The following is a 13,828-nucleotide window of genomic DNA, read 5'->3' on the forward strand; positions in this document are numbered from 1 at the left end:
CCTGCGATAGCTATGCATTATCGGCCGAAACAGGATTTGAGGGGAGGAGAGAGAGAGCCTCTGAGGAGGATCACTTATAATTGAACTTTTTATACCACTGTAAGAGGGGGCATTATGAACTCGGGGTGAGGTTTGTGGGGTAGGGTGGGTTCTGGGGGGTATTTTTACATGCACAGTCATATGTACGAATAGCACAGTTACCATCAGTGAAGATTTAATATGATTTGGAGGGATGAAAGGTAAAAGTAAAGTAGATTTGTACCATGTTCTCTCTACCTAGCTTGATGCTCTTCAAGGAGATAGAGAGCAAGGTGTCCAGAATCCACCCCACCTCACTCCAAGTTATTAGTGGCCCCTCTTACAGTGGTAGGCCTGCCTCTTTCTCTCTCTCGCACCAACAGCCCAAATTGCAAAATGCAATAAAAGCCGTATGTTGCAAAAAAAGAGCTTTGCAATATGGTACCAGGAAAATTAGTCTAACTGCGTCCCTTTTTTCTTGTGGGCACTATTTTGTGATATTTAGAGCCAAATCATGAATCTAGGCCTTAGTTAGAAGTGATACCTTACCATGCACTCCCTGCCAGAGGGTCCTACTTTTACTAATTTACAGAAAAGATACATTTTTATGCCAGATACCCTCTTGGGGCGAGACTGCTCTTGTCCAGGGGACTGAAGACCTGTGAGTCCACTCTAAACCCTAGGTGGACAAGCACCAGTGACAGATCCTGCTGAGAGAGACAGTGAGGGCTGAAAGTGTATCCAGTTTTCCATTTGAAGTATTTTTGAACCTGACCAGTGTGGGGAGGTATTTGGATCCCCCCCCTCCCCACAGCAATTGCAGTGCTGAGATAGCCTGATCCCAGCTGACTTTTCCCCAAGAGAAGTCCCCAATAATAATAACCAAGGATGAAGAAATAAGATTAGGAGACCCCCAACCAGATCTCCACCCATTGGAGCAGGACAAGCTGGGATTCCAGGAAGGAGATTGATTAAGGTAGGACTGTAATTGCTGTGAATTTGGGGTCCCCTCCAATAGGATTCCTGGTAAGCTACTGGGTGAGCTTGTGCACTTAAAATTACTATGAGAGCTTTACCCAGATGTCGGAAATAAAAGGACACCTACCTAAAGAGAAATGCACATATACCGGCAGTAAAATGTAACTTCAACATTATGGGCAAATGGATTTTTATTTACATATTACCAAGCAGTAAACTTTATTTTAACACCCAGAGCCTGGTCCTGTCTGATTTGTCTCAGCATTTCACCTGCAGCGTACACATGCAAAGCAAGATACCATCATCTGGGCCATAAGCGAGAACTCCCCCCCCCCCCCCGTAAAAAGAATCCCCCCAGGATTAAGAGTTGAGCATGGGAGGTGAATTGTTAGCCGGAGCAGTCCTGAAGAAAATAAATATATTTGTGTGCCCTTGGGATTAGAAACCCTGCTAAGGGTTACATTAGTAAACTCCACGGAGGTAGACATTCAATAGAAAATGGTTAATTAAGTTAGCCAGATAAAATATATCCGTCTAACTTCCATGGGATATTGAGCAGCACGGCTTTGCTGCTCAATATCCCCATATTTGGTGTTAGTTAGCTAAATAAGTTATATCCAGCTAATGTAGACCTGCTATATGGCAAGTCTTACTTATCCTGTTAACTTAGCTGGATACGTCTGAAAATTGTGGAATGATGAATGCGGCGGTAAATGGGGGTGAAGAAGGGGGTGGTCGGGCAATAGCCTGCAGCCGGCCGCACTACGGCAGTGCGGGTTCACCTGCCGTGGTGGGGCTGTGCTGCACACTATCGCGGGCATAGCACCATCATAACAAGTGGTGTTATTTCCCGTGCTACTGCCAGTGATAATGTTCTAAACATTATCGCCGGCGGCAGTGCCGCCGGCCTATTTCCCTAATCTCCTCCCTAACTCCTCCCTGACTCCTCCCCTCCACCTAATTTGAATGCTACCGCCTTGATAAGGCCCTAACGCATGCGATAATGCCCTTTTGCAGGTTGGAAAATAACCCCCTAATGGGCCGATACAGTACAATGTGCTCCAGCATAGCGCACTGTTACCCCACGATTGGACGCGCGTTTTGGATGCGCTAGCTTTACCCCTTATTCAGTAAGGGGTAATAGTGCATCCAAAACGCGCGTCCAACCCCCCCGAGACTAATAGCACCCGCAACATGCTAATGCATGTTGATGGCCCTATTAGGTATTCCCGCGCGATACAGAAAGTAAAATGTGCAGCCAAGCCGCACATTTTACTTTCAGAAATTAGCGCCTACCCAAAGGTAGGCGCTAATTTCTCCGGGCACCGGGAAAGTGCAAAGAAAAGCAGTAAAAACTGCTTTTCTGTGCACCCTCCGACTTAATATCATGGCGATATTAAGTCGGAGGTCCCGAAAGTTAAAAAAAGTAAAAAAAATAGAAAAAGAAAATTTGAAATAGGCCCGCGGCTTGCGGGTTGAAAACCGTATGCTCAATTTTGCCAGTGTCCGGTTTCTGAACCCGTGGCTGTCAGCGGGCTCGAGAACTGACGCCGGCAAAATTGAGCGTCGACTGTCAAACCCGCTGACAGCCGCCGCTCCTGTCAAAAAAGAGGCGCTATGGACGCGCTAATGTCCCTAGCGCCTCTTTTTACTGCTGGCCCTAATTAAAATAAATTAAAATACTGAATCGCGTGCACAGGAGAGTGGCCTGTGCACACACTGGGAGAGCGGGCATTCGCCCACTCTCCCGTGTTTTTACTGTATCGGCCCGTAAGTTAGCTGGAAACGTAATACTATCCTGTAACGCACATTGCCCGCCCCTAACTTATCTGGCTATCTACTTAGCCGGATAAGTTCCATATTTAGCTAAGTGGCATCAGATGAATATAGCCAGATTTCAGAAGCTGTTATTTAGCTGGATAAGTTGCTATGAATATCGGGCTCATGATATACTTCCATGGGAAAATACCATAGTTTAGTAAAAGATCCCTTAAATTGTAAGCCCTCTGAGGACAGGGAAAGACCTGCAATTCCTGAATAATCTGCTTTGAAGTAGCTGATCACTAAAAGCAGACTATAAACTTTAAAAAATATTTTAACCATATGTCCCCAGTTTTGCATGATCTACACTGGCTACACTGGTTACAGTGATAAATAAAATAAAGTTATGCTGTTGGTACAAAGGTTGCTAGATATTCATTCTTTTGTGGATTAATGCAATGTTTCATATATACAGTCCTCATAATTTGCTTTGGCGCAGCAAGGGTTACTTGATGTTCCCTCTCTCCTAGAGGAACAACTGGCAGAGACAGTGGAGAGAGTCTTACCCTTGGCGGCGCCCATTTTGTGGAATTCACTTCTGGAGAGCTTGCATCTTACCACACGCACCAAGACCTTTAGATCAATGCTAAAAAATGTTTGTTTATTTAGGCTTTTTTATGATTTTGGTTTGCTATTTTCAAAGCATTTGGGCAGATTTGTTGTTTGTGACTGGTGATAGGTCGTTATTTAGGTTTTATTTTTATTATGAATGTTATTGTTGTACGCTGCCTAGAGCTTTGGCAGTAGGCGACTTAGAAAGGCATTAGCTAATAAATAATAAAATAGTCATAGAAAATCTTGTGCAAAAATTTCTGAGTGATCAATTTTCCAGAAGGAATAAATTTGCAGACAAGGTAAAAGTCCTAGAGAGATTTTTGCACAAACTTTTGATTGCAGAATTTAGTATAATGAAAAAGGGAGAAAATGGTTGAAACCAATGGTGAATAACCTTTCTAAAACAAATCTGCAATAGTATACAGAATTGAGACAATGCTGAGGTTTTCAAGAGTGAGTTGGGTCTATTCCCAGCTTCAAAAAGACACATGGATATAAGGAAATAAAAGTTAACAATGAATAAATAGATTGCTCCAAACATGAATAAACACAATGAAGGGATATCTTTCTTTTTCCTTGAAAGTGCTGTGGGCCTGAATTGTCTAAATTTTCCATTATTCTGTGCTTTGATCTAGGCTGCAAGTTTATGCATAGTATTATCCTGTGACCATCAGGCATGTAGGCGCCCTATTTATTAAGAGGCTGATATTCAAAGTGCTTTTAGCACTAGATACCCAGATAAGTAGGAGTTATCTGGCTAACTTATCCGGCTATCTAACAGCTGCTGAATATCTGGTTATGTTCAGCAGCCACTAGATAGCCAAAGACACTTATCTAGCCTTTGGAATAGCTGGATAAGTTGTTGGCGGATAGTGGGCGGATCGGGGCAGCACTACATAGCCATGCTGCTGAATATCCACTAAAGTTATCTGGATATGTCTATCTGGCTAGCTTAGAAAATCAACTAGATTTTGAGTATCTACCTCTATGCATTTTTCCCATATTCACACATTGGGAGAAAACCTTTAGTAATAGACCCTTACGGTTGGAATTATTTTGAGTTACAGTGCATGTAGTTTTTATCTCATAAGTCCTTCCATATAGCCATAATAAATGTTACTATTGAGAAAGGCAAACAGTAAAAGAAGCACAGGTACCAAAACAGCTGATGCAAGATGTTTATTGATATGAAACAAATTTCTGATAACATATCTTGGCTTGGAGATTTTGTTTTTCTGGGGTTTTTTTTTTCCAAACTGAAGTTTCTACCTAAATTTCATATGCTTAGCCTGCGGGAACTGCTGTAGATCATAATGCACATTAATTTACATTACATTTTGAATCTACAGGAAAGAAACCCTCACACATGTCCTTATTAATTTTCTAAACATTGTAAACCACTTACAAGCATAACTATTAACTACAAAAAAAAAAAAGTTTGAAACCAGAGGCCAGAGTATTTTTTTTTAATTCTTTTTAGCTGATAGCTTTTCAGAGGAAAAAAAAAAAGGAATAACTTCCATTCTTTTCCATTATTGCCATTTCTGGAGAAGATGTAGATGGATGTTATCTTCTGACTGGACGGCAGGAAAATACCTGCTCGTTATGCTATGGTATATCGAGTTTGCGATGCACTAAGCGACTCTAATCCTTTAGAAAAAGGAAAAAAAAGCAGCTCAACAGCAACAACAAAAAAAAAAAATCAAATCAGGAAAAGATGAGCTTGCATTACATTCATTTATCTCCTGTTGCCCTGTACGAGTGGATTGGGTGCTCACAGAGATTGGATAGCAAACACCCATCCCCCTCCCCTCTTTCAAGCATTGGTTTCTCTGAACAACACACTGGGTTCAAGGGCTGTCATTACAAAAGGTTGGCCTTTAACAGGCATTTCATGCGCTGGCGGTCTCTTGCCATTTACTGTTGTGCATTACTGAAGGTTCAGGAACCACGGGCAGGGTAGTTTGGAAGCTACTTACCTCCAGAGCCTTTAAACAACAAGGTGGTGGAAGTAACTGACTTCCAAATTGCTTTCTGCTAAAGAAATGGGCGTCGTCTCATGGATCCCATCCCACCCCTTTTATTTTGCAGAAGAGAGACCTTTGTGAGAGGCTTTTATTACTGCTCGCAATTTTTTATCATTTGTCTATAAAATAAATGTTACTAGCCAGTGTTTTGCTGTTGAAGGTTTTTGGTTAAAAATCACTTCTCACTTTCATCAACACCCAGTGCCACTTGCTTATGATAAACATGGTGGTGGTGGTGGATTGCCTTTTTCGTGTGCCACTGTGCATGGAACCCTTTACCACGTTTATCATACCAATGTTCACATAAATTGTTCTGCTTTTTCAAACTGATGTATTTTCTTCATTTTTTTTTTTTAGCTTAGATTACAGAAAAAAAGTATTGAAATACACAGCACAGTGATTTTTGTTGAAGCAGGACTAAGCAGAGAGCGGAAAGAGACAGCCTTGCTTTCAGGCCCTATATGAAGTGAATTTGCCCTTTTGAAAATTCTAAAATGTAAATGTTGCAGGAAGTGTTCTCTTTCCAGAACTAACACGGCATGTATCAACTGTCAGATTTTCTTGTCAGTATTATCTGCATGCAACTGTGGTGTTAAGCTCCAGTGCAAGCATCCTTCTTTTTGATTGATGGAAGGCACTGCATAATGAAAATAACAGCTTTCACAGATTTCAGCCCTGCAACATTTTAACTCTGGCATCAAACATCATCCTAAGTCATTTTTAATGTTATAAGCATAGCATACTTGTTGCCGGTTTGGATAATTTAATAATCTTCCTGTTCAGCATTCTTATGGAATGATACACTTTCTCCCAAGATCAAAGCTTTCTAATTACAACTGAGCAAACAGATGTGTTCCCTTTAAGACTGGACACCTACAAACCCCTGTAAATATGATTTTTTTTCTCCATCACGTCATATATTTTATTAGATATTTCATTATAATCCACACAAATCCCCCCTCCCCTCCCCCAAAATACTTTTGATGTTTTCTGGAGATTTGTTTCCATTGTCTCAACTTTGGGATGGGTCTGTTTTGCCGATGTGTAGTGTAACTGTCTCTCCGACAGTTCCATAGCTAAGGGTTCTGGTAGAAACTTCAGTTTTAAAGCTGGGCTGTCCATTGTCCACTGGGCGTTGGACTTCAGTACAGAATGAAGGCTTGATACTGAATGAAGAATTATTTCCTGACGAAGCTGTGGTAGGGTGTACACTTGCCCCAGCTGTGCAGCTTTCACTTACATGGAAGGAGATGTTTGAGGGAGTCATGGACTGCATTCCACTTACTCTGGATGCTGACATGAACATAGCTCCACTAAGGTTATCCTTGAATTCGCTGAAAAAGCTCAGGGTTGGCTTTGGAACAACAGGCCTTCCCACATTCAGCAAGACTGGTTTGCCAATGGTGGGTTCATTAATTTCTGTCTGGAGCACTGAGATTTCATACGGTGTGCCTTCTTTAAAGCTTGGATCACTTTCATCACACCCATAGGTCTCTCCCTCTCCAGGAACATAATCTTCAAGATCTTCTAGAGTAAGTACTTTTCCATGATAAGTCAAAATTTTTTTATCTCTGTTTTTAATGTCATCAGGTTCTGGCTCTACTGGTTCCTCGATAATGAATCCTTCTTCCTCTGAACTTATGTCTTGTATGGGATCGCCTATCTCCTTTTCTGTAGTCCAAAGTGAATCCATATCTTCTTTAGCTTCTTGAATCCTGGAGCTCGTCAGTGGAGAAGTAAAAAGGTCCTTGTCATCATCAACTGATTCAAAGCCAAACACAACTGGATCACCAACCTCAACAACTGGTGAAGAAGCACCTTCTGTAATATTAATTGACTCTTGAGTGGTCTGTTTTTCTTCAGCTCCACAATCAAAAACAGAATCATCATCTAACTGTTCAGACCCACACTGAGAGTCTTCTTGGCTTACTGAGGGCCCCTCCTGGGCAGTTCCATATTCAAAAGTTGGGATGTCAGCAGTGGAAATGCTTTCGGAAGGGAGAGATTTGGCCTCTTCCACTAACTTATTATTTGAGTTATTAGTGTTTGGGTCATCTTCTGGGGAATGCTTGGGCCTGTGGCTAGGCACAGTGAATTTCAAAGTTTCCAAATCATCTTTCTCATGCTTTGCAGGAGAAGCTCCTCTTTTCCTTGGAAGCATTGGTGTTGGTGACTTTTTCACCTGGAACTCAATTATTTCCTCTACTTCAACCCATTTGGGTTTTTGTTCTTTGCCTTCTGTGCTAACAGATCGAGCTACTGCTCCTCTCTCATCCGCTGGTTCTGTCACAAAAAGTGTTGGCACAACTGTCCTCCTTGTCTCCTGCTCATGCCTTAATGCAGGCTGCTTGCCCCTTGGCATATAAAGTGTTTCTGGCGAAGGCAGCTCTGATCTTGGAGACCGAGATGGTGAGTGACTGGAAGAAAGACGTGAAGGTGACATCCTGCTCCTCATCCTTGGTGTCTTTACCACAGTTGTTATGGTCTCCTCTCTAATGATGAAAATGTTTGGAATAAAGTTCAGATGAAAACATAGCTTGGTTCAGTCAGCAGCCCATACATGCCAGATTCAACAAAGGTAGGTGGAATTAGTTTTGTGAGTAATTCAAGCTGTGATATTAACGCTTGCTTATTATATTTATGTATGCACATGTCTGTCTATTAGGACGCATGCGTACACTAAAACAAACATGTACACACCAAGGACAAATACACATATGCATGTATTCTCACTCATTTTTTAATAAAGTTTTATGTTAAGACTCTATTCTTTAATATAAGAAAACTCCTTTTTAGTTACCAGTAATGATAATCCCTTGAGTGCCTTAAGGCAGAGAGGGCAATATGTCCAGAGAAATATTTTAGAATGATCCAATTATAAAACCTCGTTTTTGGGGAGAAGGTGTTTTTTTCTTTAGATACAGTGCCACATTCCAAGATCCTCCGGTGTGTCAAGGATCCATTGAAAGCCAATGATTCTTGGCGAAGGAGGACACTGCTTATGTTCAAATGAAGAGCTGCTTTTGAAAGCTTTGAAACGCATTGTTTTGTTGCTTATGAAGGATCAATTTTTAAAACCGTATAACTTATGAGCTTTACTACCTTGGTAATGAGGGTTTCACAATCCTGTACTCCAAAGGCAAACTTGTACATAAACAGGTGTGAAAAACAAAGAGAATCGGTAGTAGAAACGCCCTTTATTTAATGATGCCCGACTCTGGCCGAGTTTCGCTCTCTTTTGTACAGCTGCCTCAGGGGCAATCAATTGGAACAGGACTGATATCTGTAGGGCAATTGCCACAAAGAATTGTAGGCTCATGAAATACCTGCAGCATATAAGTCAGATTATGTTAGCAGCCGTCAATGGTGATCTAATCGGGGCCTGAAACAGCACCGTCCACCAGCAGCATTTGTAGAAATTAAATAACGGGCGTTTCTACTACCGATTCTCTTTGTTTTTTACTGCTGTACAGCCAACTGGATCGGCTTCCGCTTTGCATAAACAGGTGTGTACACTCGTTTTTCCAATCAGCTGTGCTTTTTCATATTAATGGATTTCAAGGACTAGCATGATTAGATGAATTCTGATTGTTCCACACACATTTTAGTTAGTAAAAATGCTATGCTGTTTACCAGTGACAGGGTGCATTTTGGGTTAGCGCAAGAGCATCCAATAATTTTGAACGGCAGGAAACGTAAGTAATAAATAGAAAACAAAGGGCAATTAAGAAAGATTATTAGCATATTTAATTAAAGCAGCAGTCTCACATATAAAAAATACCAATTTGGGGCTGGCCTAGAGGCTATGTGGCAAGAGCTGCACACTGCCATGCAAAGCTCCCCTAGGCTGGCCAGGATTGTGGCCTCACTCATCTTTCGACAGCAATACCCAGGGGTCAGACTCTGAGTCCATAATTACTGCGTTCCACAGAGAATCTTGGATTGTGGCCCCCTGGTCAAGGACAGTCACTCCAGTGGCTGGGCAGGAGGGGATCGGTTATAAAATGCTCAAGGTCGTTGCAAATGAAGACTCTTGGCACTGCAGTCCAAACAGACTTTGGTTCCAGTTCAGTGGGAACCTCAAAGAAGCACGAGAAAACCTCTGGCCAAAACATTTTTCCAAATAGCAGTAAGTACGCTTTCATGGGAGACTTCACTGCTGATGAAAGGTTACTGAATCTGCAGGATCAGTTTTCCTGTTTACACATTCTTTACTAAGCATCACTCTGCCAGCTTCATGATCTGCTAAGATCCCTGCAACCTTCCCCCACATCAAGATCTTTTGAGGAGCAGCTATTGGAGTAAGCAAATAAAATCAGAAACTCTGCGGCTGAAGGGGATAAAGTATTCTGGTGGCCATCTAAAGTGACCCTCCAGAAAGTTTTGTTGTGTAGATTTTTTGTAATCTAAAAAATTAAAACTGAACCAGTAATTCAGCAGCACGTCTCTTTTATAGCTGATTTTTAAATATATTATATTTATTTCTCTTACCTCAGTGATGTTAATATTCCAACATCTTATCTAACAAAGCTAGGCATTAATTAGTTAAAGAAAGTCTCTTAGAAGGCTCTGAATTCCCGTCATGGAGGAATTTGACTTTTAGTAGAACAGAACTTCTAAGCATAACTTACATTTTCTTCTAGGATACACTCGATCAAAAGAAGAAATTAACTTCCACCACACAGAGCTGCCTCTTGGCTGAATTAAAAGCATTGGCTTGTGTGTTTTAGGGAGCAGTATAACCACAAAGTTAACCTATGCAATCCTGCCTCTCCCTGTGAATACAGAACCTGCCATTCTTGATTAAAAAAACAAAAAAACACTATGAGCCCGATATTCATAAAAAACCTAACTGGATAAGTAGGGCTTGTCCAGCAAAGTGCCAGTAAATATCTGGCTATGGTCAGTGGGCAGCACTTACAGGCCGATACAGTAAAGTCCACGGGAGAGCGGGCGCACAGGCCACTCTCCTGTGCTCGTGATTCTCTATTCAAATGAGGCCCGGCGGTAAAAACAGGCAAAAGGAGGCGCTAGGGACACTAGCGCGTCCCTAGCGCCTCCTTGTGGACCGGAGCGGCGGCTGTCAGCAGGTTTGACAGCCGACGCTCAATTTTGCTGGCGTCAGTTCTCGAGCCCGCTGACAGCCACAGGCTCGGAAACCGGATGCCGGACGCCGGCAAAACTGAGCGTCCGGTTATCGACCCGACAGCCACGGGCTGACTTCAAATTTTTTTTTTTTTACTTTTGGAAACTTTCGGGACCTCTGACTTAATATCGCCATGATATTAAGTCGCCACAATATTAAGTTCTTTTTTTGGTTCCTATGACTTAATATTGTGGCGACTTAATATCATGGCGATATTAAGTCAGAGGTGCTGTAAAACGGCTGGCACCATATATTACTGCCTGGCCCTGCTTCTACAATTTGTTTGCTGAGGTGTCGTATATGTTATTGAGATGCTGTGTAACACATTATGGGGTAGATTTTAAAAGGGATACGCACATAGGGCCCAAAACCGGGCGGATTTACGCGAGCAGGGCCCTGCGCGCCGGGAAGCCTATTTTACATAGGCCTCCCGGCGCGCGCAGAGCCCCGGGACTCGCGTAAGTCCCGGGGTTCTCCAAGGGGGGCGTGTCGGGGGCGGGCCCGCTCGTCGCGGCGTTTCGGGGGCGTGTCGGCAGCGTTTTGGGGGCGGGTACGGGGGCGTGGCTACGGCCCAGGGCGGTCCGGGGGCGTGGCCGCGCCCTCCGTACCCGCCCCCAGGTCGCGGCCCGGCGCGCAGGAGGCCCACTGGCGCGCGGGGATTTACGCCTCCCTCCGGGAGGCGTAAATCCCCCGACAAAGGTAAGGGGGGGGTTTAGACAGGGCCGGGCGGGTGGGTTAGGTAGGGGAAGGGAGGGGAAGGTGAGGGGAGGGCAAAGGAAAGTTCCCTCCGAGGCCGCTCCAATTTCGGAGCGGCCTTGGAGGGAACGGGGGTAGGCTGCGCGGCTCGGCGCGCGCCGGCTATACAAAATCCATAGCCTTGCGCGCGCTGATCCAGGATTTTAGCAGATACGCGCGGCTCCGCGCGTATCTACTAAAATCCAGCGTACTTTTGTTTGCGCCTGGAGCGCAAACAAAAGTAGGCTATTCGCGCGCCTTTTAAAATCCGCCCCATAAGGTACGCGCATAGCCCTTTTAAAACGCCCATGCGCGCGCCGAGCCTATTTTGCATGGGCTCGGCGGCGTGCGCAAGCCCGGGACTCGCGTAAGTCCCGGGGCTTCACTAGGGGGGAGCGTGTCAGGGGCATGTCGGGTGGGCGATGCTACGTTCGGGGCGTTCCGGGGGCCGTGTCAGGGGGGCATGGTGCCAGCCCGGGGGCGTTCCGGGGTCGTGGCCGAGGCCTCCGGAACAGCCCCCGGGTCGGGTGATGGCGCGTCAGCAACCTGCTGGCGCGCGCGAATGGCAGGCGTAACTTTTCAAATAAAGATAGGGTGGGATTTAGATAGGGCCGGGGGGTGGGGGTGGGTGGGTTAGGTAGGGGAAGGGAGGGGAAGGTGCGGGGGGGGGTGGAAGGAAAGTTCCCTAGGAGGCCGCTCCGATTTCAGAGCGGCCTCGGAGAGAACGGGCAGCATGCGCAGGGCTCGGCGCTCGCAAGGTGCACAAATGTGCACCCCCTTGCGCGCGCCGACCCCGGATTTTATAAGATACGCGTGGCTATGCGCATATCTTATAAAATCCAGAGTACTTTTGCTTGCGCCTGGTGCATGAACAAAAGTACTCGCACACGCTGTTTTTTTAAAATGCACCCCTATGTATTTTACTGAGATATTGGGTGTATATATATTAAAATTTAGTCCTATTGCTTGATCTATTTCAAGTTTAGTCCATACTACCCAGTTTTCCTTCAGATTAGAATTGTTAAATTGCTGTTCCTACAGGTTGTCGACTGTACATTACCACTTTAATTCACCTTAGGAGAATTTCTTATTTAAAAAGGTGGTTAATAAAGCCAAATAAATCTAAAGTGTACCTTTCCAATTCCAAAACATTATAAAAATAAAAGAAATTAAATAAACTAGGGCAAAAAAAATGACTTTGGAATAAGACCCTTAGATGAAGAAATATAGTCAAGACATAGACAGATTGATATTTCCAAAAATAGAGACAGTGCTGCTGCTGCTTTAAATGCAAGTCAGAGATATAGGAAAATAATATTAAAATATTTGCAATTTTGTAAAATATGGCTATTGTCTAACTATTTAACTATCTAAATGCTAAGGGCCTGATTTTATTAAAATTGGCTTTTACATATGTAAATGCACTTTACCCTTGTAAGTGGGCTTTTGAAAATTGCTACAATATAAAAGCCATTGAGTTGTCCACAAGACAGTCACGTGTAAGTGCACTGTACGTGCATAAATGGCTTTTTAAACCTGCTACAATAGTATTTTACATTTACACTGTAACTCTTTTTAAAATTACCTCCTAAGGGGGTCATTTACTAAGGCTTTTCTCCTATTCTGTGTCTATGGGCCTTATTTTCTAAGGCTATCGCACGCTTGCGCTACCAGCCCAAGCGTGCGATTGCTAGAAATTGTAGCGCACGCCTGCGAAGGGGACATTGGGGCGGAGTCGGCCCCGGAAGAGGAGGAGTCGGGGCATCACTGGGGCCGACTCCACGAAGACGGCGCAGACAGCGAAAAGTTAAGGAGCCTTTTCGCTGCTTATTTCACACCGAATAACTACACCTTTTATGGTGTAGTTATTCGGCGCGTCGCCGGCAGCGATCGCACAGCGGCTGTGCGATCGCTGCCGATTAGCGCAGGAACGCCCCCCCCGCCCCCTGTTACCACCCAATTTTCTAAGTTCTGCGAACTTAGAAAATCCAGCCCTATGGGAATAATGCTTAGTAAATGACCCTCTAAGTCTGCAAGATCCATTTTAAAAAATTAAACAAACTAAATAAAAATGTTAAAACCTTTTTATTTCCTATGTCTCAGATAGAAAAAAAAATTAAAATGGAACCCTAGAGTTTACCTCCTTGCGCTTCTCATTTTTAGAAAAAACCTGAAAGTATTATGCCACCAGATAGGATTCTTTGTGTTTCTCAAATAGATAGCACAGGATGGGGTGAGAATGAACACAGGCGCACCAGCAGTGAAACCAAGCTTGTTACTGGACCATGCACAGGCAGCAAGACACAAACAAGACAGGACCAAAAAAAATGAAACAACAACAGCAAAACTTACATGATGATGGTTTTCTTGGGCACTTTAGTTTCTTGTTCGGTGACTAAAAAGAAAACAGTATGAAGAGCATGGGGTTAGAGAAATGCAGAAGCTGAAATGATTGAACTAGCTTGGTTAAGATTATCCAAAATGAAAACATGTTGCATCCATTCTTTCTGTGGTTGCTTCCTGGGCTGAAGGCCTGCAGCTTTTGCAG

The 13,828-nt window shown here is 43.7% G+C and overlaps 1 protein-coding gene across 11 annotated transcripts in view; it reads right to left on the reverse strand.

The window, feature by feature from the left end:
- Positions 1 to 13,828, reverse strand: part of OBSCN (obscurin, cytoskeletal calmodulin and titin-interacting RhoGEF) — a 745,212-nt gene that overhangs the window by 142,028 nt on the left and 589,356 nt on the right. For 2 of the 11 annotated variants that reach the window (XM_029588311.1, XM_029588310.1), the window contains 2 exons: positions 13,633 to 13,675; positions 4,537 to 7,891 (listed from right to left, as the gene is read on the reverse strand). The exons of the other annotated variants lie outside the window; for them this stretch is intronic. In XM_029588311.1, coding sequence (XP_029444171.1) covers positions 6,412 to 7,891; positions 13,633 to 13,675 — 1,523 coding nt within the window. In that variant the 3' untranslated portion in view covers positions 4,537 to 6,411. Of the gene's footprint in view, positions 1 to 4,536; positions 7,892 to 13,632; positions 13,676 to 13,828 lie in introns of those variants that run through there. 11 annotated transcript variants of the gene reach the window in all.

Source organism: Rhinatrema bivittatum, chromosome 2 (genome assembly GCF_901001135.1).
Source record: "Rhinatrema bivittatum chromosome 2, aRhiBiv1.1, whole genome shotgun sequence".
Taxonomy (NCBI): domain Eukaryota; kingdom Metazoa; phylum Chordata; class Amphibia; order Gymnophiona; family Rhinatrematidae; genus Rhinatrema; species Rhinatrema bivittatum.